The sequence below is a fragment of the Sebastes umbrosus genome, chromosome 14, assembly GCF_015220745.1.
Source record: "Sebastes umbrosus isolate fSebUmb1 chromosome 14, fSebUmb1.pri, whole genome shotgun sequence".
Classification (NCBI taxonomy): Eukaryota; Metazoa; Chordata; class Actinopteri; order Perciformes; family Sebastidae; genus Sebastes; species Sebastes umbrosus.
The window spans coordinates 21,373,387-21,397,934 of NC_051282.1; the positions used below are offsets into that span (position 1 = coordinate 21,373,387).

Consider the following 24,548-nt stretch of genomic DNA (forward strand, 5'->3'; position numbering starts at 1 on the left):
CTTCCGGTGTCGTCATCAGTGTGAACATGGCTGCTCCCCATGCTGTGGTCGCTGTGGATGGAGGCAGCAGCGAAACTGAGCTGATTCTGACAGATTCAAGCACCGGAGACGTGAAGAGACCTCAGTTCGGGACTCGTTTCCTCACAGACCCGAGGCAGGTCTTCCAGCACAACGCATGGTGGGTCATTTATTACAGAAAACACAGAAGGACACACAGATGTGTGCATCTCTGTCAGAGACCAGTGTCCTCTAGCTGAGGATGCATCATCACTTACATTATCAGTGCATGAAATGATTGTATGTAACAATAGGTGAATGTAAAGTCTATTAATTAGTAGCTATAACTTTCTGTTTGTGTATTGAAAGGGGGTTTAGCAAAGGACAGGTCTTATTATTTTGCATGCATTCATGCATCATCACTTACATTAATTGTATATTAGTAGTATAGGTTGTCTTTTGCTGAAATGATTGCATCTAACAATAAATTAATGTAAAGTCTATTAATTAGTAGCTATAACTTTGTTTGTTTATTAAAAGGGGGTTTCGCAAAGGGCAGGTCTTATTATTATTATTATTATTATTATTATTATTCAAAATATTATTATATTTATATTATATTTATATTATATTATATATTTATTATTTTGCATGCAATGTTTATGCTCAATTTTTTTTTTTTATTGGCACAAAAGGTTTATAGTACAACAGTACAACTATAAATGAATATTTTGCATATTTGGAACAATGTTATCCTAGACTCTTATTTCCTAAATGTAAACACATGGAAGATCTTAGATACATTTAGAATTACAATAAGTAATCACAATGAAGGAAAAACAGATAAATAAGTACATAAATAGGTAAAAGAAATAACTGCATGCAATGTTTATAGGAATATATAATAGGCTATATTCTCAGGTCATATAATATCATCTGATCATATCGCCTAACTGTCCATTAAACAATAATACAATTTAATTCCAATAATCATATGTGGATAAAATTATGACATCTAATAGTATGACTCTATTCTGTTGTCTAAAAATATACCTGAAGTTTCTCCCTTTTTTCCCAGGGAAGGTTTTTGGTTATTTTGTTTTTTTGCAGTTTGGGGCTAACATATATATAAATAACACCGACTTGACAGAGTAAAGTCTATATCCATATATCGTAATGAGATTTTAATAATAAAATATTTCAATATTGTTTGAAAAATGCATCTTTTAATGCAGTTTATGAGTTGGCACATGTTTGCCGTAGTGCTGGGCGACGTGGAGAAAATAAATATCACAATATTATTTACTAAATACCTCGATATCGCTATTAGAAAACAATATATTATGGTTGACCATTGGTGCTTTCACAAAATATTTACACATTGAGATTTTTGATAAATATCATCAGTAATGTAGATATAATGACTAAGTGTGAAATACAAATAATAGAGCAGTCTTGTAAGTGCAGAAAATTACATCACTTTATTGTAATGTAGCCTTTAAAACCAGGAAAAAACAACACTTGTGCAATATTAGAATATCCAAAATCTAAGACGATATCTAATCTCATATCATAATATTGATATAATATCAATATATTTCCCAGCCCTAGTTTGCAGATCTTAATATATAAGATGTGATATTATGTATCACCATTTCATTCTGTCCCTATTTCCCAACCCTATCTGAACATCACATGAAATCCTTTAACTTGAAGTATCTCAGGATTGTGAAGTGTTTCTGTGCTGTTCTTCACCTCATCACTGGATAATGGCGCTCTGTTGTCTACAGGGACAATGTGGAGTGGACTGAGGAACAAGAAGCATCTGCTAAGAAGAAAGTCCTAGAAAACAATCAGCCGCTTCCTCAAGAGAAACAAGGTAGAGACTCACGGCTCATACACATGACTGGCATCACGGATCAGTAACAGAACTATAACCGCCTCTGATGTTTTTCATTTCATTTGAGTTTTATGTGATCATTGTGTGAAAAGACGCAGAAATAGACTTTGTCGTTGTTGATTTTTAATCATGGCAAGATGTGCTTGATTATGACTTAAACTTTTTACTGTTTACCTTTTTTTCCCAGAGGAATACGACAACCAGGCAAATGAGTTTTGGAACAGTTTTTACACAGTCCATGAGAATCGTTTCTTCAAAGACCGTCACTGGCTCTTCACAGAGTTCCCAGAGTTGGCCCCACAGTGTAGCCTCAACCCTGAGTCCCGTCTCGAGGTCTCTGGCACAGATGACGGTCAGCAGGAGAGTCTGGATCAAGAACAAAGGAGGGAAGATGCAGCTTTGTCTCAGGCTGATGGTGACGTCCCCGGCTCCTCTGCCACATATCGCATCCTGGAGGTGAGAGAGACATTTGAAGGCAAATTAGCTAAACTTGAACTGTACGCATTTGGTGACAAAGCAAAATATTTGCTGTCATATTTACTAGGGGTGTGACGATACATTGATTTGGATGGATTTATCGATTCAATGATCAACGAACCAATATCATCGATGCAAAGTGAAAACATCAATACATATCATTATGAAGATGTGCATTTAGAAATTTTGAATTCCCATTGCACATTTGTGTCAGCCAGTAATACAATTCATCTCATATTGATCACAGGTCCGTGAATTTAATCTAATCAAAATCGTATCGTGGCAGACTTTGTGATATCAGCAAATATCGTATCATTGTCCAAATAATCAATACAATATCGTATCATGATGAAACTTGTGATTTACTTCCCTAATATTTACCTCTGTTTTTCAGTCTGTTAGGAAGTTATCTAAAAAAAATTGTCAACAGATTTCAGTGAAATTTGGTGCAAATTTAATATTTTGAAGAAATTTATAAAGAATTGCTTAAAATTGCAAAAATTCTAATGAACTACGGCACTTCCTTAAATTAATTTTAAAAATCCGGCACGTGTCCGGTGGTTGTCTACCCCTGTGTGTATGAACTTGATGCATATCTAGTTGCAGATGCAGATAAAGCATTTGTAGTAGAGAAGTGAGCCGTCTCACTCGATACATCATCTTTATCTGTTTACTAAACAGCAAAAAGTAAAATGTGTTTAGTCATCTAGCCTTCATCATCCCACTGATATAGGCTGGATGACACAAATTAGATGGTGCTGATCTGTTCTGTGTTGTGCATCATTTTTGGAATGCAACCTCCCACTTTTCTACTGGATATACATGGATCACATTGTGGTTTCCCTTGTTATTTTACCATTTTAAATACTTTTTAAACATTTTCTATTGAAATAAATGTGTGCGACCTTGGTGGAGAAATGCTTTTTCTAGTCATTGTGTCATTCTTTTTATGAGGATTCATTCTCCTGAAACAAACTTTGAAGCTTTGCGGAGCCACGTTTCAGCGCCGTTGCTGCACTACTGTACACACACGCACCTCTACACACAACAATCAGCGATATTCGTCTGAGAATAACTAATAATAATTCATGTTAAATATGAACAATGAATAATATTGTGGGATTATTATTATGGTGTTTGACACTGAGTGTAAATTGGAGTAAACAAAATATATTAACTGATGTTTATCCGACAGGTCGGCTGCGGTGTAGGCAATACCGTCTTTCCAATACTGAAGACCAACAAGTAAGTACAGTCAAGTCAACATGTTGTTTCAGGCCATGTTTGACAAATATCGCTCTGTTTCTGTCTTCTGAAGTGCACTTAAAGGTCTAACTGGATCTTTGCTCTTCGCAGTGACCCGGGACTCTTTGTTTACTGCTGTGACTTCTCCAGCACTGCTGTGGAGCTCGTCAAGGTGAGATGGGATTAATGAAAGGATGATGTGTTGATAGATGTGTTCATCTCCAGGGTTGTTGGCTAACCGATGAATTAACATTGCTTCCTTGTCTTCAGACTAATCCAGAGTACGACCCTGAGCGCTGCTTTGCCTTTGTTCATGACTTGAGTGATGTGGAAGCCAATTACCCCGTCCGCGATGGAACCCTTGATGTTATAGTGCTAATCTTTGTGTTATCGGCGTTGCATCCCAACAAGTAAGAACTTCTCTTCTCTTTGGTTTTCACTCTGTGTGAGTCATTGAATGCAGCACTGGTTGTCTTAAAGTTTCACCTTGTCTCAGGATGCAGGAATCCATCAGTAGATTAGCACGGCTGCTGAAGCCCGGGGGAGTGATGCTGCTCAGAGACTACGGACGCTACGACATGGCCCAGCTTCGCTTCAAGAAAGGTTAGTCGAGCTGAAGTCCAGCGAGGCTCGGGTTCAAATAGCTGTTCAGAACGTCCAGATCCAGAAAGGTCCATCATTCATGGCCTATTAATAGTGTTTATCCTTGAAAATGTGTTAGAACTGACTGCTGCATTTCTGTGTTTGGCCATTTTAATGACAGTCAAAGTATGCTGCTCTTAAAGGACCAGTGTGTAACATTATGGGGGCTCTATTAGCAGAAATGGAATATAATATTCATAACTATATTTTCATTAGTTTATAATCACCTGAAACTAAACATTGTTGTGTTTTTGTTAGCTTAGAATGAGCCCTTAATATCTACATAGGGAGCGGGTCCTCTTCATGGAATCCACCATGTTTTTCTGCGATGTTTCTACAGTAGCTCAGAACGGACAAACCAAACACTTTCGCGTTTTTATGTTACCTGAAGGCCACTGTAGTTCGACACACTTGTGAAACTGCGGTAACATGAGCCGCAAGAGTGCAAAATCGTTTTACCGCCAGCTGCCATCTGACTTCTGTTGCTCCTAAAGTAGTGTTATTATGGTAAGGATGGCCTCTGAGCGAGGTGAACGGTGTTACTGCGGTTTTGCACTCGGTGGCTCACGTTACTGCAGTCTTGGAAAGGGAGGGGTGAGCGGAGAGGTACTCAGTTGGTTGCAATCTGCAACCACACCACTAGATGCCGCCAAATCCTACAAACTGAAACTTTAAAAATGTTAAAGAATATCATGGGCCACACTTAATGTAGATAGTAAGGCTGCATTCACACCAGATGTGGCGGTGCAGCAAAAACGCAAATCCTGCAATTCATTTTGAAGTGTGAATGCAGCCTAACCGTTAGTCTGGCTGCACAATACCTGTCAGACCCATATGCAGTACTTCTAATGATACACTGCAGATTAAAACGGCACTGCATTAATGGATAAGTGTTTAATGTTTGCAATTTGTTGTAGAATAATAGGTATGTTGTATCCCCTTGCTTCTTTTAGGAAGGTGTCTGTCAGAAAACTTTTATGTCCGAGGTGATGGAACAAGAGTGTATTTCTTCACGCAAGGTAAAAATAAAGACATATGTATTGGGATTATTTTACAGAATTGTTCTTTAATTATATATATACTTTATGATAATATTTCTTTCTGTTTCAGATGAGCTCCATGAGATGTTCAGTGAGGCTGGGCTTGAGAAAGTGCAGAACCTTGTGGACAGAAGGCTGCAAGTGAACAGAGGCAAACAGCTCACCATGTACAGGGTGTGGATCCAGTGCAAGTACCGCAAGGCTCCGGCTCCGGCTCAGCCACCGGAGACGCAAGGCTGAGACAGAGGGGAGAACCCGCCTGGCCTGAACTTCAACTGAACCACTACGAACTCAAATCAAGGCAGCCTTTTTCTGAGGATGTATGGAATTGAGAAGCTCTATTGTGACTGGGATAAAGGGGATGCAACTGGATAGTTAAATGCTGTAAAGGCCTTACAGCTGCCATAACATTGATGGACTTGTTTCATGGCTTCCTGATGGTGCTGCAATTCTACCTACAAGCGTGACGATTTCTCAATTTTGGCAAAGGACTGGTTACCCCTGTTTAAGTGTTTCTATTCTGCCAGATGCTGTTTTTAATGAGCTGATGTTTTGAAATAAATGGTATGGTTTTTAAAATAACTTCATGACCTTTTTGTACATGCAAAAATCAATTAAAAAAAAATCCAAACTGTAAATCTGCTTGACTTTGGTATTTCAAAGCTGCTTTCAAAAGTGAAGACAACTGAGTAGAAGCGCTGCTGGGTCTCTGTGGTAATCACATACAGGTGCTCTTTGGATCCCTCAGGTATACTGTGCTTATTCAATCTTGTGAAGGGGCTCATTGAATGGGTGGAATATGTTCTCAAGAAAGTGCAAAATACAAGTCTCAAAGTCAAAAATGATCACTTATCATGAAAGTTGCCATTCCCATGATGGTTCACACCCACACACTGAATTTATGCAATATCAGTAAATTGCAAAATTAAGATTTTATTAAGGTTGCCATTCAAGAGACTGATAGAAAGTATAAAGCCAATAATATAAGAAGCAATATCATGAAGTAAGTGATTCCTTTGTTAAACAAAACACTTTTGTGCTTATTCAATCTTGTGAAGGGCTCATTGAATGGGTGGAATATGTTCTCAAAAAAGTGCAACATGCAAGTCTCCTTCAAAAATGATCGAAGGCGCCCTGTAGAGTTTGAACAAAATAAAAAATGGCTTTATTTTAAATGGCAATAATTGTTTAAAATGACCGACGTGTTGCGACTGACATGGCACAACGACCCTGATGAAGACCAGTGTCAGTCACAATGCATTGGTCATTTTAAACAATTTTTTGCCATGTAAAATAAAGGCTGTTCCAACTCTACAGTACTCTTGGATCATTTTTGAAGGAGACTTTTTGCACTTTTTTGAGAACATAATCCACCCATGCAATGAGCCCTTCACAAGATTGAATAAGCACTGCTTTCAAAAGTGTTTTGTTTAACAAAGGAATCACTTACTTCATGATATTGCTTCTTATATTATAGGCCTTATACTTTTCATTACAGTCTCTTGAATGGAAATTATAATAAAATCTTAATTCAGCAATTTACTGATATTAGACCAATGGCAAATCCCTCAGTACACAATACAATTTAACAGCGCCCACCCAGGCTACCACCAAAATGATCACTTATCAGAAAGTTGCCATTCCCATGATGGTTCACACCCACACACACTGAATTTATATAATATCAGTAAGTTGCTGAATTAAGATTTTATTATGGTTTCCATTCAAGAGACTATGATGAAAAGTATAAGGCCTATAATATAAGAGACAATATCATGAAGTGATTCCTTTGTTAAAATCTTAATTTAGCAATTTACTGATATATAAATCCAGTGTGTGGGTGTGAACCATCATGGGAATGGCAACTTTCATGATAAGTGATCATTTTTGACTTTGAGACTTGTATTTTGCACTTTTTTGAGATGATATTCCACCCTTCACAAGATCGAATAAGCAATGCTTTCAGAAAGTGTTTTGTTTAACAAAGGAACTTCATGATATTGCTTCTTATATTATTGGCCTTATACTTTTCATCACAGTCTCTTGAATGGAAACTATAATAAAAATCTTAATTAATTAAAGCAACTTACTGACATTATATAAATGGGTGTGAACCATCATGGGAACTTTCCTGATAAGTGATCATCATGTTGGTGGTAGGCTGGGTGGGCGCTGTTAGATGGTATTGTGTGTAGAGGGATTTTGTCATTGGTCCACACACACAAGAGAGATATTTGGGGGCAGGCTGATGGACTGAAGGAAGGTGAAAAATTACTTGGAACAATCTCACGAGAAAATATGAGATTTTACAGATTATTGTTTACATTGTAAAAAAAAAAAAAACATGAGAACCGAACCGAATCGATCCGGATTCAACTGAAACAGCAACAACTTCCGAAACACAGATTCTTCTTCTTCCCTGCAGGCGACTGGAGGAAGAGGAGGAGGAGGAGGGAGAGACTGGAACTTTGTTGTGATCGACCCGGAGGAAAAGAGAGAGATATATTTAGGGGGGTAACTAGTGTTAGTTTATAAAGATTTATACCTGGTGGAAAGACGCAACATCTCGAGGGGTCGCCATTGTGTGTGGGACGAAGATACCCGACACATATAGACACGGTATGGTCCTCTAGAGAGAGGGATGTGATGGGGATCCCCTCCGTCTAAAGGAGCACACAGTGAGGCGGGTTTGGGTTACCTACCCGGAGCTGTCGAGGCCTCCTCCAGAGGGAACCAACCGTCACCGTCACCGTCGTCTACCTCCAGCTACACCGCCCGCATCGTGAACTGTCAGGTACGCGAGGGTCGCGGCTGTGGATGCGGCCTAGTGGAGCCAGGGAGGGTCTGCTGCGGAGCCGAGCACCACCAGGGGGACAACGGGGACGGGTTCAGGTCCAGGGGTATTAACCCTCATCAACAGGCCCCCCTCCGGAGGACTGAGGACACATTGAACTGCAGTAAGTATCTAGATAGATTGACGAACAACAGAATATACCTGTACAGGTGTGTCTTTACGGTCCAGCAGCACCTGACAACACAGACCCGAGAGGATGCTTCTCTTCTGACAGGTAACGCTAGCATGTTGGCTAACTGACGTTAGCATGTTGGCTAACATGTTGGCTAACTAACATTAGCATGTTGGCTAACTAACATTAGCATGTTGGCTAACTAACATTAGCATGTTGGCTAACTAACGTTAGCATGTTGGCTAACTGATGCTAGCATGTTGGCTAACTAACATTAGCAGGTTGGCTAACTGACGTTAGCATGTTGGCTAGCATGTTGGCTAACTGATGCTAGCATGTTGGCTAACTAACATTAGCATGTTGGCTAACTGATGCTAGCATGTTGGCTAACTGATGCTAGCCTGTTGGCTAACTGATGCTAGCCTGTTGGCTAACTGATGCTAGCCTGTTGGCTAACTGATGCTAGCCTGTTGGCTAACTGATGCTAGCCTGTTGGCTAACTGATGCTAGCCTGTTGGCTAACTGATGCTAGCCTGTTGGCTAACTGATGCTAGCCTGTTGGCTAACTGATGCTAGCCTGTTGGCTAACTGATGCTAGCCTGTTGGCTAACTGATGCTAGCCTGTTGGCTAACTGATGCTAGCCTGTTGGCTAACTGATGCTAGCCTGTTGGCTAACTGATGCTAGCCTGTTGGCTAACTGATGCTAGCCTGTTGGCTAACTGATGCTAGCCTGTTGGCTAACTGATGCTAGCCTGTTGGCTAACTGATGCTAGCCTGTTGGCTAACTGATGCTAGCCTGTTGGCTAACTGATGCTAGCCTGTTGGCTAACTGATGCTAGCCTGTTGGCTAACTGATGCTAGCCTGTTGGCTAACTGATGCTAGCCTGTTGGCTAACTGATGCTAGCCTGTTGGCTAACATGCTATCATTTACATGTGTTTGTACAGTAATTTATTGTTTTTAAACAGTAACGTCAGTTTTGTTTTCTTGAGTCCTTATCTAATCAGATAACTTGTTATTTGTCCAACATGAATGACCTTGTTTTGTTTAACTTAACGTCTCGTTACTCGACTAAATCAGATCTAACGTTAAGCTAATGCTACTAGCTAGCTAACGCTAACCGTTAGCTCTCAGGTGGCTGTGCTAGCTGAGTGATGGGCTTCTTCAAGATTCAAGATTCAAGATTGAAGAAGTTGTATTTGCTGTTTGCTCCTAATATAAGTATAAATAATATAAGTACATTGGCATTCTGAGCAGTTTACACCGAGTCAGCTTTAAGAAAAGAAAAAAGGTAGAAAAGGCACAAGGTAATTACAGTACAAGATAAGTAGCACATTCAACTCAACACAATAAATAAATAAATTATTAAAATATTAAACGCCCTCAGTGTAGTCAATAAATAAACTAAACTACCCTCTGCATAGGAACGATACCCCCACAATACAAATATACAGTATATATGCTCCATGACCATGTTAAAACAACTTGTAACTCTCAAAAATATTAAAAAAAATAAATAATTAATATATTTTAGACAATTACACAGTTTGTCAGCTCATTTTAAATGTTAGCCAGGCTGCCTCACTGATCTTTCACTGATGGATGTTTCATATTATTATTATTATTATTATTATTATTATTATTATTATTATTATTATGATTATGGATAAGCTGAGCCAGCAAACCCAATTCTGAGTACATAAGAATAAGGACTGTTGTGTTATCCCTCAAATGGTTTACTCTATTCATTTAATTATTATTAGTTATAGATAACAGACAGACGTAGAGAGTTGGGCGTGCAACTTAACCTTTGCACAGGCTAGCAAGCTGGGCACTTATTGTCTATTGTGGCCTTTTCCATTGCTGTGAGTATATTTGGCAAGTCCCTCCATAAGTGACCTTTCATAACTCCAGTGCCATGTAACTTAGGCCTATAATGCCAGGGTGTTATCACATGATGCTATCATTTTGCAGGCAATGACTCTTCACATCTGGTGTAAAGTGTTTGATGCATATATATATATATATAGTATCCCTTATCGGCTTTATTTGTATGCATTTTTAGTGCTGTGGGTAGTTTACTGCAAGTTGCATGGCTGGGTGCTTGCTGAACACACATGATAGTGGAAAACATTATTGTCAGGCTTATTGATGACTCAGAACAGGAATTTTCCACATCCATATAGCTAAAAACAGCCATGACTCATCACAACCAATGCCTTTTGAAACAGTGATCCGTCACTCCCACTTGAATATACCAGGCCCCACAACGCCTTCCTTAATCTCTGCTCTTGTCTCTGCAGCCATGATGGAAGAACTGCATAGCCTGGACCCCCGGCGGCAAGAGCTGTTGGAGGCTCGCTTCACCGGGGTCGGCGTGGCTAAGGTTTGTGTTACAGCCGATGACGCTGACGTGGAGCATGAGAACTCTCTCCCGTCAAAGTGCTTATAATCACAGATTTTCTTGATTACACATTTTTGTGAATCTCTTCCTGTCTTTGTCTCACTCCGCCTCAGTATCATTCTGCCGTTTGGCCTGGACAAGCCTGGCCCCACTCCTTTTCTTTGTCTGTCTCTGGAGAAGGTTGAGCTGTGTCTGTGTTTTTTGGCTGGTGTGATATGGCATCTCTCCTTGGCTCATGATGTAGAGGCTGCATATGCAAGTGGTGATGCCTGCCAAAAAGGCCACAGACAGGACAGGGGTGGTAGGGGGAGGAAGAGTGAAGGCAGAGGAGGAATGCAGAAATAGTTCTTGACCAGGTGTGAGTGGAGGCAGCATTTCGCTTTCCACCCTCTTGCTCGCTACATGGATGGAGCCGTCTTTGTGGAAGGTGATCTTGGAACAGTTAGGGAGCGGGAGTCAGCGCCAGGAGTGGGCCCTGTGCCAGCCATAGGCAGAGCTGAGCCCAGAGCATGGCATGGCTGCTGCCGCAGAGAAAATGGCGGCTCTCAGTAAGGCATCATGCCACGGCCACCCTGTATGACAAGAGATGCAATGTGTGTATGGGGGGGGAGTGAGAGAGAAGTGTGTCAACAAATGGCTCTGAAGAAATATGGGTTGGTGGTCTAAAAGCCCTTCAATGTCACAGAGCAGCTTGGAGTTTTTTTCTTGACCTTGAACAGCCCTGTGGCACTGCTGCTCTTTCTGTCATCACTGAGGTGGTATACAAGAAAGGGAAATTGTTATCCTTTGAGGACAAAGGGCTAGCACACCTTTTGGTAATGGAACAGAGAGGGCTACTAAAAATGTTGAAAAGTGCATTTCCTTTTGAACAGGTATGATCAAACAACCAGCATATCTGGAAGGGAAAAAAACAAGCTGTCATTCTTAAATCAAGCAAAGCATCCACTGGCTTTCTCCAGAGAGAGAGAGAGAAGAAAAGAACAGTTAAGGCCACGGTGAACAGGAGAAAAATGGATGACATTATCTAAAGGTGACAGACAGAGGGAGGAATACATCCCCAGCAGCATGCCTAATGCTCAGCCATTTTAGGAGGGTTCAGCGAGAGAGCTCTAGTGTGCTCTGAATGACTAAGTATCTCTCCCTGATTGGACAGTGCCTGCTGAATTTTGATGTGTGATTCATTTGACTGACAGGCATCACCTAGGGAACCGGCATTAGGGCTGATGCAGGTCTGGATTCAGGGGGAAGTTAATGGTGACGGTATTAAGCCAAACCTCCACATCCCTTCCCTCAGTTTTTACTCTGTGTTTCCTAACTCTGTGTGGGCTCTCTCTCACAAGTGCATGCATACACAACAAGTACACGTGTGCACACATTTTGAAGATACACTTCTCCGAATATATCTCTTGCATGTTTTATGCATCTTTGTATTTAATTGCTCTTGTGCTTTATTTATGATGTATTTTTTCCTCATTTTAACAGGGCTCGGGTCAGAACCAAAATGAGTCCTCCAATCAGAGTCTATGCAGTGTAGGATCGCTCAGTGACAAAGAGCTAGAGGTTAGTCTCTGTTACAAATGAAAAAGATTTTTTATGCCAACCATCTCTCTCTGTTGCTACATTACATGTGCGGTTGATTTACACTATTTTCATCACAGACTCCTGAGAAAAAAGCAAATGACCAGAGAGTGAGAAAACGGAAAGCAGACCCCTTTGACAGCAGCCAAGGTAAGATTGTTCCACTGCAATCCTTTCATGACGGGTCCCAAATATCAGCCTCCCTCTCTGAACTCCCTGCATCTCTCTTCTAGGCAAAGCAGGTGCAAGAGGACATAAAATTAGTGATTATTTTGAGGTGAGTGCCATAAAAGTTTTCAGTTTCTTTGTTGTACTGAGTGTGTATCCAGCAAATCTTATCACCTCTAAAAATGCTTCAGTATTAACTTTTCATACTTACTTTCTAACCCCCTTTTTTTTAGCCATTTTGGTCTTTCTATTGAACTGCTTTCTTATCTCTTTGCGTGTCTGTCAGTTTGCGGGAGGTAGCGGTCCTGGTACCAGCCCTGCCAGGGGAATTCCACCAGTGGTCCGCTCTTCCCCACAACACTCCCTTTCCAACCCTCCTGTCACGGTGAGCATGTTTGCTCTATGATCTGTATCATGCTTTTTTTTTTTTATATATCTCTTAACATTCTTTCCTGTCATTCTCTCTTCCATGCTTGTTATTAACATCAGTAGGTCAAGTTTGCTTACAGGTGGGAAGAATCTGATATGGTCTGTTAACACTGTTTGGCCTCTAATTACAGAAACACACTTTTGTACAAAGTTCCTACAAAAGCTAAAACCAAGGAAAGCAATAATGAAGTGGAACATATTGTAGAAATTATATAATGAAAATGGACACACGCATTCACAAAAATTCGCCCAGTATATAAAATTAGGTTTCAAAATCGTTCGAAAAAATAGTATTCTGTACTTTGAAACGTTGGGGATGAGTCCGCTGAAGACGCTGAAATCACGTCCAATCACGGGACGGGTCCAGCCTCTCTTAAGTGCATCACTATGACCTGATAAATGGATGCTCCGTCCAGCAGCTTTATTGGACTTGTAAAGCCATACATGTTTGAGTCACCGGAGGGTCGGTGAGGGTTGATTCTGTACAGTATATACTACACCTTTTGTTGCCGATCTCATTTTTGCAGATTGGGAATGTTTTTTTAGATTATTTTGATGCTTTTACTTGATTGTGTTAGTGGAGAGAGACAGGAAATGTTGGGAAAGAGAGTATGGGAATGACATGCAGCAAACAGTTTGGCCAGCTGCTGCTCAGGGCATTTGCGCCCCATCGGGTCGGCTACTTTTGCATAATGTGAGACTTCCGCCGACTTCCTAGACTTCTCTAATGTTATCGGACCAAATTTATCAAATTCTGATAGTGAAACGAGTCATATCGCAGGGGGTTGTGACACTCAAAACAATATATCCACCTCTTTACAGCCACAACAGTAGCGATGGATTAAGCCTCGGCGGAGCCTACGACAGAAGCACAAGTTTAAGTAACTTGGTTGTGATTGGCCAACACGCATGCAGCACGCTCTTATGTGCACCCTGAATGACAGGCACACAGCCGGTAAAGAGACGGACAGGGCCGGACGGCCAGTAAAAACATTTTTTGATGGCCCACTGATGCGATTGAGCGGGAGAACCACGGATGCTATGCGCTACAGTTTTTATACAGTGTTAAGGGAGGGCTTATGCTAAGGACGGCTCCAGTGTGTCATCACGCCAAAAAATCCTAAACACAAAAATGGTGAAAAACAGTTTAACGGTCTAACTCCACAATTCAATACTACATAGTTCACAATCTTTTTACATGTTTTTAGCAATACTTTTCTAACATGTATAATATGTTTGAAACAAATCTGTGATTTTACTTTACCCGAACTTTAAGTGTCTTTTCGGTGAGAATTGAGCCCAGTCTCACGTACATCTGATAGTTAGTCCATTTGAGTGTCTGCAGTCTCTGGTCATAATTTTCATGCAAATTTCTTTCGCCAGATTGGTCTCATGTTTTATCATGACTGCCAGCTGCAGGTCTCGATAAAGTCTTTAATGTGATGAAATTCACACATTAAGACACCCTCTGTCTGTGTGATGTTTTTATTAGATGAATGTTTGTGCCTCCCAGGTGCAGCAGGGAAGCCCCTCCTCAGTAAACTCGGCCAACACAGAGCACTCGACGTGTTCACTGAAGCCGGCTTCTCTTCACATGCTCCACAAAGCCACACAGGTACTTGACATGCCATCAGGGCTGGTTGGCCGTTTATCTCATTTCACTCTTATTATAATTCAAAAGGCAGATGTTATTTAATTGGTATATAAACCAATACATTTGCAACTGGAAGCCAATAAGCATCTGGAAGAGTTTGTTAGATGGGACTACTTGTTGTGCTACGTTTTTCACTGATCCAGAATGATCCACCATTAACATAAACAATGTTTTTGTGCTCACTGTACCCTGTAGTCTGACCTTACTATAGAGAAACTAACAGCAATGGAGAACAACAAGAACTCTGACCTGGAGAAGAAGGAGGGCCGAATAGACGATTTGCTGCGGGTACTAATCTCATTACATTTCATCCCTGCTAGTCTGCTTGCCATTTTCGATGGTTTTGAGAATATAATGTCCTCTGTCTTTGTTTTTCACTCAAGGCATGTTAGACTTGACACATTCCTTCTGTAAACAAGTTAACATTTTGTTCATTCTTTTTACTTGACCTTTTTCCTGCTCGTTTGTATGTTCTGCTCCAGGCAAACTGTGATCTGAGGAGACAGATTGATGAACAGCAGAGGATGCTGGAACGATACAAGGAACGCTTAAATAAGTGTGTGACCATGTCCAAGAAGCTGCTGATTGAAAAAGTATGTTTGTCTAAAAGCACAGTGACTTATTTTAAACTATTAGTTTCCAACCTGAATGGATCATTATGGGTTTTAGAAGCCCTTATTTAAGCCACATGCAAATCAACAGCATTGGTTTGATATCTGTATTTCTCTGCCCTCCCTCTAGTCCAAACAGGAGAAGATGGCGTGCCGGGACAAAAGCATGCAGGACAGGCTTCGACTGGGCCACTTCACCACAGTGAGACATGGAGCGTCTTTCACTGAGCAGTGGACGGATGGATATGCCTTCCAAAACCTTATCAAGTGAGGATTTTCATGTTTTTAACTTTTAGCTTCTCCTTTCACACTTTCTTCCTATTATCATCTTTTAAGTAATAGCTAATTCAAGTGGCAAAATCACACTAACCACAAAAAACAACACACTCCTCAATATGTGATATTAATATGAAATTTATGACCCAAGTCGGTTTCATATTGTGAAGATATTGATGTAAGTGAAAATTGTTTTTTCAACTTATGGCTGGTTCAGACTGTCCAGACAGATATCAGCCCGATTATAGGCCGACACGGCCATCATAGGGTGTCAGCTCTGATCGGGAACGACAACGAGTGTCGTGAGCGGCCGTGACTTGCCACGCAGGCGCGCACAACTGTAAAAATGGCGGAGTGGAACAATGTTGGTGCTGTGAGGTGGAATTGTGAAATGGAGGAAAGATTTGTGGAGTTATGGCAAGAACGCCCCAGCCTTTTTAATGTTTCCTCGAGGGACTACCCCGACAGAGTGAAAAAAGCTGGCGTGAAATAGGAGAGGCACTTTTGCAACCCGTTGAGTAAGCTTCTGCCATTAGCATCAAGCTTCCTTCCTGATGACATCACGCATGTTAAATAATGATCATTGATGATTGGTCGGAGACTGACGTGTAGTCTGTCATGTCCCTTGGTCAAATCACAACAAGAATTTATGACACTCAATCGCCTAATCTGACATATTGATCATCGTAACTAACAAAAATATTGTGTAGTCTGAACCAGGCATTAAACAATAAATCTTCACATTTTAGCAGCAATCATATACAGTATATGTAAAGTCTTACATGAATGTAAGAAAACGCATACTGTGGCATTGTATGCTGAATAATTTGCATGATTCGTAAAATGAAATTCTTAAATGTGTGAATGCAGACCAGGGAGTCAGAGCACTTCCAGTAAATCATACACAAACTGATAAATGCATCAGGTCTACAGGTCATTGCATTGTTTCATCTATTTTCAGACAACAAGAAAGGATCAATTCCCAGCGAGAGGACATTGAAAGACAAAGGAAGCTGCTGGCCAAACGCAAGCCGCCTTCAATGGCCCAGACTCCACCACCAAGCCTGGAGCAAAACAAACGCAAAAGCAAAACCAATGGAACAGAAAGTGAAGCGTACGATGCTTTTGTTTGTTACTTATCTTCTCTTTCATACCAACTGTTTTTCCCCTGCACGCATTTTCAAAGCTGTACTGAGGTTTGTTCTGTGTTCTTGCAGGTTATCACAGGCAGAGTACCACGAGCAAGAGGAAATCTTTAAACTAAGACTAGGCCATCTTAAGAAGGTAATGCCTGATGCGTTTTTGTTTTAGGTGACAACGCTTATTGTGATCTTTTTTTGTTTAGTTGTTTTGTTAAGGGCACAAGTTCTGATATTATTTTGTCGTCCTTTGCAGGAGGAGGCTGAGATCCAGGCGGAGCTGGAGAGGTTGGAGCGAGTGCGGAACCTGCACATTCGTGAGCTGAAAAGGATCCACAATGAGGATAATTCCCAGTACGATTTCTTCTTATATGCTACTTTCCGAGTTTGTCTGTACTGATGTGCCCATGTTTTGTTTAATAACTTTATAACTAGAATTGTTTCTCTACCCTGTGCAGATTCAAAGATCACCCTACGCTAAATGACCGGTACCTGCTACTCTATTTACTTGGACGGGGAGGTTTCAGTGAAGTTTACAAGGTGAGAGATACTTCATCTTTCCCTGTTGAGGCAGAACCACTTCTTTTTGATAATAATTACTATATTATAAAGTAGGTTTGGGCGATAAATCGAATATAATCTATATATTGCAGCTTGTTCTACATGGGATGGGTAAACGACTATATCGCCATCATCTTTTATAAATATTGTCAAGCTGCCGACATGAGACTCGCTTTGGTGCTTCGCTTCTCCCGTGGCTCTCTCCCTCTCACACACTTCACTCCTGGGCGAGTGTGTGTGGCGTACGAGCATGGATATGCGTACGGAGCATGTGTGTTTGTGTCTAGAGGACAGCAGGGAACAAGGACATAGCCTGGAGAGAGGGAAGGAAGTGAAGCACCAAAGCGAATTTATACGTGTTGAGGTCAGAAAAGGTGATGGAAAGATGCCAGACTCCACTTCAAAAAAAGACGTTGCCACTTTTAATAATCGCCACGGTCTCATGCATACTGGTTTTGAACTACCTGTGGGAAGAATGAACATTTAAGAGTCTGTCCACTCTGGATAGAAAGCTCTGTTTTAGCTGTCTACTTTTCTATTTTTAGAGCATGGCACTTATTTCTCTCACTGTTGGTTCTTGTCTCATCTCTCCCGTGTGTGTATCTCACTCACTGACGCAAGTCGCAATGCTTATCGGGATGCATGCACATATTTGATTGGCTGAGTAGCATCACGTGAGAGGATTTACGTGCAGTTGGTCTTGAGATTCCTGGGCCGCTAAACCAGTGCCGTAAAGGCTAGAAAGCTCTGTCCCTCTGTCGAAATTGAATAATTCTCTATAATTTATCGGCTATAGGTCCGATATATATTGTATATCGCGATATAGCCTAAAAATATAAGGATATTATTTAAAAGCCATATCGCCCAGCCCTACTATAAATTTTTCTTTCTATTTTGGAATTAGTGTAGTGAAGACCTTTGCCAAAACATCCTGTATATCAGACAGAGAAAAATCAGCCGTATTACTCCGTTATTACAATTGTTTTACAAACTTGGAAATTTGGTACCATGTCATAAACTCGTACACAATTTGGTGTGATCTTATGCAACAGCCTTGCAATAAATACCAGTTTCTACTGCTTACAAAAGTGTGGTCATTTTTGAGGACAGAGATTTTTGTGAAAACTAACTTGCTCATACTCTTAAAATGGCTGGAGTGGCTGTGCTGCAAATACTTTGGAAAATATTTGAGGATGCGTATTTCATTACATTACTCTAAGTTGACATCGTAAACATTTCGAAGAAACTGTGCCAGAATCTTCCTAGAATCTGCTGTCATCGCTATAAAAATGATGAATGAACACAGCCATTTAATGTGAAGCAAGAGCCTCATTGCAGCTAAAAGCAATGCCAAGTAATGCAGTTCCTAACTAATATGAGACATTTCTTTTCCAGGCCTTTGACTTAACAGAGCAAAGGTATGTTGCGGTCAAAATCCACCAGTTAAACAAGAACTGGAGGGACGAGAAGAAGGAAAATTATCACAAGTGAGTGCTATTCAATTTTTAATGCAATAATATAGTATATTTACAAGGGCTATGAATTCAGCTCTGTTCCTCATTCAATAACTCACTGTGTGTAATATCCACATTTCAAATGAATGGTGTAAATGTCGGAAATGCTCTTTTTTCTTTTCCCAGACACGCGTGCAGAGAATATAGAATCCATAAAGAGCTGGACCACCCACGAATAGTTAAACTCTACGACTACTTTTCGCTTGACACTGACTCGTAAGTCATTTCCCTTTAAACAAATGTGTGCCTTCCAAAATGTATACTCATGTTTATGCAGTTCATTTTGAGCCAGTTTTCAATATGTAGAGCATTAACTTTGTTTTGATTTGATGTAGCAAATCCTGCTGATGTGGTTAAATACCTTTCCCTTATTTTGGAGCAGGTTCTGCACAGTCCTGGAGTACTGCGAGGGCAATGACTTGGACTTCTACCTGAAGCAGCACAAGCTCATGTCAGAGAAAGAGGGCCGCTCCATCATCATGCAGATTGTCAACGCCCTGAAGTACCTCAATGAGATCAGACCGCCCATTATCCACTACGACCTTAAACCTGGTGGGTCTCCACACCACAATGGCTCTTCAACTCTAAGAGCTTGCATGATCTTGTTTTAGTTTGGCACAGTTCTACTTCAAATTAAATAGTCAGTAAAACTGTCAGTTAAATTAACCACTTTAACCACTGCAGCTACATTAGTGATGAATATAAAGTGATGAATAGCAATCTGAAATGCACAGACCTTCTCTTTCATGCCTGTAAATCCTGTCCTCACCCTGCTCAGGTAACATCCTCCTGGTGAACGGCACCGCCTGCGGGGAGATCAAGATCACAGACTTCGGCCTGTCGAAGATCATGGATGATGACAGCTACAACTCAGTGGACGGGATGGAGCTGACGTCACAGGGAGCAGGGACATACTGGTAAGATTTACACTGGAAGATGCCGCTCTGCCGCAGGGGTGCCACCATCTGGGATATAATAAATTGTCGCTGTTTATTTTTACCACTGAGCGTTTGTCCTCAAGGGTCAAATTTATGTTGGATAGTCAGGGCTGAAATATTTCTCTGTGACCGTCTGCTTTCCCACAGCACAGTGTGTTAGATAGTCAGAGTCATCATTTTGTTGTGTGGAGGCATTTTATGCTGTAGAAGGAAAAAACAAAATTGGCTGTTGGAAGCTAAAACACTTCGGACTTGATAATACTTTTGTAGAATCATCATCCAAAGTGGTGTGCACGAGCAATAAACAATGATGGAAGCAGTAAAGAAATGTGAGAAAAAATCCATCCAGAGAGCAGTACAGCAAAGCTTATAATGCAAAACAAATCATATCACATCATTGTTTTGAAAGATCAACCCCTTTTTTATTGGGTTTCAACGCCTTCCTAATGGAACACTTTTAACGTTGCTACACACTGCCAAACTACTCTTTTATACCATAACTAATATATTATCTGTAAACACAAGTTAGGGAATTCCCTTCAGATCACTTGGGAAAATGCTGCAGCAGTGAGTCTTACACTCGGCACATAGTAACAATACTGTATACGACTCTGCTCTATGTCTGACAGCACACTGGATTGACTCTAGTTTGCCAGAAGCAGCACTCCAGGCTAAACAGTTTAATGGCTCACACACACGAGGGATTTCATTGCAGCAGCAACAGATGATGAGTTCAGAGCTAATGTTGTGTTCACACTACGAGCGACAAAATCAACAAAAGGGGCTGCGTGGCCAGCTACGTTGTTGCCAAAATGCAGTTGAAGTGTTGCTCAAGCGCTTGTTGATGTATTTATGTCGTTAAAGCTGCAGTGGGTAGAATTGGAGAAAATATGATTTTAAAAAAAGTTCATTTTATAAATCGGTCACTATATTCTGACAGTAGTGCATGAGACAAGTAATCTGAAAAAAATCATGTGCCTCAGTGTCCTCCAGTGCTCCTAATGGCATCTGCAAGATTTCACAGACCGGAGGAAAACAACCAATCAGAGCTGAGCTGGAGTCTGCCTTCTCTGAGCAGCTGTCAATCACTCACATACTCCGACCAAACGGTCAAACTAGGCAGCGCTGATCAAGTGTTTAGCTGTAGAATAAGAAAGTTTGTGACCCGGCAGCCATGTTGAGATCAGTTCAAGGCCTATTGAAGGAGGCTGGGACACGGGTCTTGGGGTATGGGGTATTACACATGCGCAGTGTAACTGAAGCGGTGGTCGTGCATTGCGAGTGCAGACCAGATTTTACTGCACATGTGTTGTACCCCAAAGATATAACGTGTTGATGAAGCGTGACCCAGCCTCTTTCAATAGGCCTTGGATCAGTTGAGGAAATACCAAGCACCGCTCACCAGCCGGAGCATAGCTAATGGGAACGCTCTCTCTGAAATGACCTGTGATTGGCCAAACTCGCACAACCTGGTACTTATTGAGGATCAAAATGTCTCTAATGTTGCTTCATGTCTTCATATGGAACAGAAAGCTGAAATCATGTTAGACAGCAATGACTCTTACACAGTCTTCGTGTCATGACTATTTCATCTGTTGAAACTGATTCATATTAACATAACCTTTTCTGTTTTAGGTACCTGCCCCCAGAGTGCTTTGTGGTTGGGAAGGAGCCACCCAAAATCTCCAACAAGGTGGATGTGTGGTCCGTGGGAGTCATTTTCTACCAGTGTTTGTATGGCCGCAAGGTAGGAGAAACACACTGAAGGAAATATGTTGCAACAAGTCAGTTATAAAGTCAATAAAATGCAACGGGGATAACTTCCCTTGGTTACAAATAATTTAATTGTATATCAAAAAAAAAAAAAAATTTAAGACAAAAGAAGATTAAGTAACATTTTATTCTGGACAGTGTACTGAACACCAACACACTTTAATTATTCCTATCCACTAGATTTATTTAATTTATGTGTTTCATGTTTGTTTCAATAACACTTCTTCTCCTTGTCTTTGCTCTTTAGCCCTTCGGCCACAACCAGTCCCAGCAGGACATCCTGCAGGAGAACACCATCCTGAAGGCAACAGATGTGCAGTTTCCCCCTAAACCAGTAGTCACACCTGAAGCTAAGGTACTGGACTCTCTCACCTTACTGCTTTGGTTTCTTCTATCATCATGTCTGTGCATCTTCAACTCCCACAACACCCTCCACTTTTAATACTGTAACTCCTCATGTTCACATGCATAGTTAAAGGAGGGATTTTTTTTTCCGATGTATGTATTTAAGAAATTCTTATCTTTCAACCAAAACATTGCAAAGGCTGATAGATTTTATTTGCTCAGTCATTCCAATCTCACTTTGTCTTTCTCCAGGCCTTTATAAGGCGCTGTCTAGTCTACCGTAAGGAGGACCGCATCGATGTGCACCAGCTGGCCAGTGACCCCTTCCTCATGCCCCACATCCGCAAGTCGGTGGCCTCCTCGGGCACCTCGGGCATGGCCGTGGCCTCCACATCCAGCTCCTCCAACAGCAGCGCCTCAAACTGAGCCCACGCCCCTTAACTGACTGACTGAACCATTTGAAGGGGTGGTGGGGTGGGGGGGCGACGCCATACCGTGTCCCCCCTCCCAACAGCATCCTACCTTGCCATGAAGAGCCCAGGAGAAACAGGTCAAGCAAGGGGTGGGTGAGACGTCATGGATGGGTTCGGAAAGGGAGACCCACGTCACCCTTCATCCCTCTCATGTCCACCCCTCCCAGCCTACCTGTCCTCCTTTTCTCACAATAGTGGCATTGTTCCGGGGGTCAAAGCCCTGGACGACTCACGCAGTAAGGGGGCGAGGTTTGGCACTGTGTTGGTGAAAAAGAGGGGTTCTGTGTTTGGGTTTGTTCTTTTTCTGCTTAAAAAAGAGAAAATAAAAAGAAGTATAGAGGTGCTTCAGCTTGGCCAGATGGAAAGGACTGCGGACGGTCTCACACCCATACGCACTCACACATACACCCATGCATGAGCCATCCTGGTCCAAGGTAATCTGAACTCCCCACGCTCAAACATTTAGTTTGTTCTCATCTCAATGAACCTACGGAGAGAACCAGTCTGGCCTGTTATTGTATTGAACCCTAACTATCTATGGCACTATGTCACCCAACCCGCTGTTCTGGGATCCCCTGCCCCGCTTAAATTCCAGACCCAGATAGTTTGTGACGAGGAGGGACAGAAGCTACTATTCCCCTCACCCTCTCCCGTCTCCTCGTCAAACTCCTGTGACCAAAGCTTATAACTTCCAGCTGGTGGCAGTGTTCCACCTCTGTTTTTATAATGAATGGTTTTAGAGTCGTGTTACTTGATATGGAGTGGAAGCCGTTGAGAAACGACCCCTTTTACATTTTTTTTAAAAACTTTTCAATTTTAACCAGTTTTATGGAGAAAACTGTTGTGTTTTTCAAGTTGCCTTTATTAATTAGAACTGTTATTGTTTTGATTGACCCCCTACCATAAACACACATATTTATTTAGGTATGTTTGAATTTATTTTTGGCCAATAAAATGCAAGGGACTGGTTTACCTAATAGTACTGTTGGGGGAGATTGGGCCTTAGCAGAGAGTTGCATAAACCATTAAATACTATTGGTTAAAATGTGTTTGTTGTTCTGGGCTCCTGTCTGACTGTTTTTTCCATTACCGCTTTCTTAAGAGGAATAACCTCCATTTAGAACACAGCTGACACTGTAGTCATGAGTATTATGTCTGCACTTAAGTTCACTTTCACTTCACTTTTCAGAGTAAAATTGGTTTACAGACTAAATTAAAGATATCTTCTAGAGATGCATCCCGCCTCACCTAGCTAGGATTGAGCTGTATTCTTCATATTAAATGAAGTGAGTAAATGAAACAAACTCGTTAATTGTCAGAAAGCAGTTGGTAAACTTGGACTGTAATGCCACGTTGCCTGTTGATTTAGAAAGGGCTCACTTTATGGTTTAATACAAATGTTAATGTAGTGCAGCAGTCCAAGTTAGTAAACCATCATGATGAATGTTGTCTCTCATTCTGAAGTCCAGTACTGGTCTGGACACAATAAGGTATGCATGTGAAACTTCATAAACGGCCACAAATTGAATATAATTTGCCCGCATACTCTGGGAGCAGATCTCAATCATTGATTTTCTGTATAGACGCCAAATAGCTCTCTCGACACATACTGTACATGTTTATGGTTTGGGATACATCAGATTTTGTCAGTCCCATCAATCAATCCTTCCCTCCATTTTCTGCCACTGTGGCTGAGTAGTTGTGGCAACAAGGTAGCCCAGACATCCCAACGTTTCCCAGCTCCTCCTGGAGGATCCTGCGGTGCTCCTAACCCAGATATATAATACAGCGGGTAAAATAAATATTGAACACGTCACCATTTTTCTCAGTAAATATATTTCCAAAGGTGCTATTGACATGCAATTTTCACCTGATGTTGGTAACAACCCAAGTGATCCATACATACAAAGAAACCAAAACAAATAAGTTCAGAAATTAAGTTATGTGTAATAATGTGAAATGACACAGGGAAAAAGTATTGAACACACTTACTGATATTTATTTAATACTTTGTACAAAAGCCTTTGTTGGTAATGACAGCTTCAAGACGTCTCCTGTATGGAGAAACTAGTCGTATGCATTGCTCAGGGCTGATTTTGGCCCATTCTTCCACACAAACAGTCTTTAAATCTTGAAGGTTCCGTGGGCCTCTTCTATGAACTCTGATCTTCAGTTCTTTCCATAGATTTTCAATTGGATTCAAGTCAGGTGATTGGCTGGGCCATTCTAGCAGCTTTATTTTCTTTCTCTGAAACCAATTGAGAGTTTCCTTGGCTGTGTGTTTGGGATCATTGTCTTGCTGAAATGTCCACCCTCGTTTCATCTTCATCATCCTGGTAGATCGCAGCAGATTTTTAATCAGGAATGTCTCGGTACATTTTTCCATTCATCCTTCCTTCAATTATGTTAAGTTTGCCA

At 41.1% G+C, this 24,548-nt stretch overlaps 2 protein-coding genes and 1 long non-coding RNA gene across 5 annotated transcripts; 2 read left to right on the plus strand and 1 right to left on the minus strand.

Moving 5' to 3' along the window:
* On the plus strand, positions 1-5,939 carry mettl2a (methyltransferase like 2A). The gene is made up of 9 exons (XM_037791913.1): positions 1-178; positions 1,788-1,876; positions 2,085-2,353; positions 3,570-3,619; positions 3,731-3,791; positions 3,890-4,029; positions 4,116-4,222; positions 5,215-5,280; positions 5,372-5,939. Exons 1-9 carry the CDS (start codon positions 27-29, stop codon positions 5,539-5,541), a joined length of 1,104 nt encoding a protein of 367 aa, XP_037647841.1. The 5' UTR covers positions 1-26; the 3' UTR covers positions 5,542-5,939.
* Positions 2,001-8,140, minus strand: LOC119501507. Its single transcript, XR_005209846.1, has 2 exons — positions 8,004-8,140; positions 2,001-2,347 (listed from the first exon to the last, which is right to left on the minus strand). It is a non-coding gene; the product is annotated as an uncharacterized LOC119501507 (long non-coding RNA).
* tlk2 (tousled-like kinase 2) lies at positions 7,511-23,179 on the plus strand. 3 transcript variants are annotated; one of them, XM_037791910.1, is made up of 21 exons: positions 7,511-8,258; positions 10,571-10,653; positions 12,154-12,231; positions 12,330-12,399; positions 12,483-12,526; positions 12,704-12,802; positions 14,360-14,461; positions 14,696-14,788; positions 14,983-15,093; positions 15,242-15,378; positions 16,349-16,501; positions 16,605-16,671; positions 16,783-16,880; positions 16,985-17,066; positions 18,483-18,574; positions 18,728-18,817; positions 18,984-19,153; positions 19,380-19,518; positions 21,175-21,286; positions 21,560-21,667; positions 21,910-23,179. In XM_037791910.1, the coding sequence occupies exons 2-21, from the start codon at positions 10,573-10,575 to the stop codon at positions 22,081-22,083; spliced, it is 2,100 nt and encodes a 699-aa protein (XP_037647838.1). In that variant the 5' UTR covers positions 7,511-8,258; positions 10,571-10,572; the 3' UTR covers positions 22,084-23,179. The 3 variants fall into 3 exon arrangements, with proteins under 3 accessions (XP_037647838.1, XP_037647840.1, XP_037647839.1); XM_037791911.1 differs by lacking the exon at positions 7,511-8,258 and adding an exon at positions 8,323-8,369; XM_037791912.1 differs by lacking the exon at positions 12,704-12,802.
* The last annotated feature ends 1,369 nt before the right edge of the window (positions 23,180-24,548 follow it).

Bases quoted from the DNA above. Each gene is read 5' to 3' on its own strand.
- mettl2a (XM_037791913.1), top strand. From the start codon at position 27: ATGGCTGCTCCCCATGCTGTGGTCGCTGTGGATGGAGGCAGCAGCGAA. The intron at 1,877-2,084 runs GTAGAGACTCAC...TTTTTTTCCCAG, and splicing joins GCTTCCTCAAGAGAAACAAG to AGGAATACGACAACCAGGCA. The intron at 4,030-4,115 runs GTAAGAACTTCT...ACCTTGTCTCAG, and splicing joins TCGGCGTTGCATCCCAACAA to GATGCAGGAATCCATCAGTA.
- tlk2 (XM_037791910.1), top strand. From the start codon at position 10,573: ATGATGGAAGAACTGCATAGCCTGGACCCCCGGCGGCAAGAGCTGTTG. The intron at 15,379-16,348 runs GTGAGGATTTTC...ATCTATTTTCAG, and splicing joins GCCTTCCAAAACCTTATCAA to ACAACAAGAAAGGATCAATT. The intron at 17,067-18,482 runs GTGAGAGATACT...TTTCTTTTCCAG, and splicing joins GTTTCAGTGAAGTTTACAAG to GCCTTTGACTTAACAGAGCA.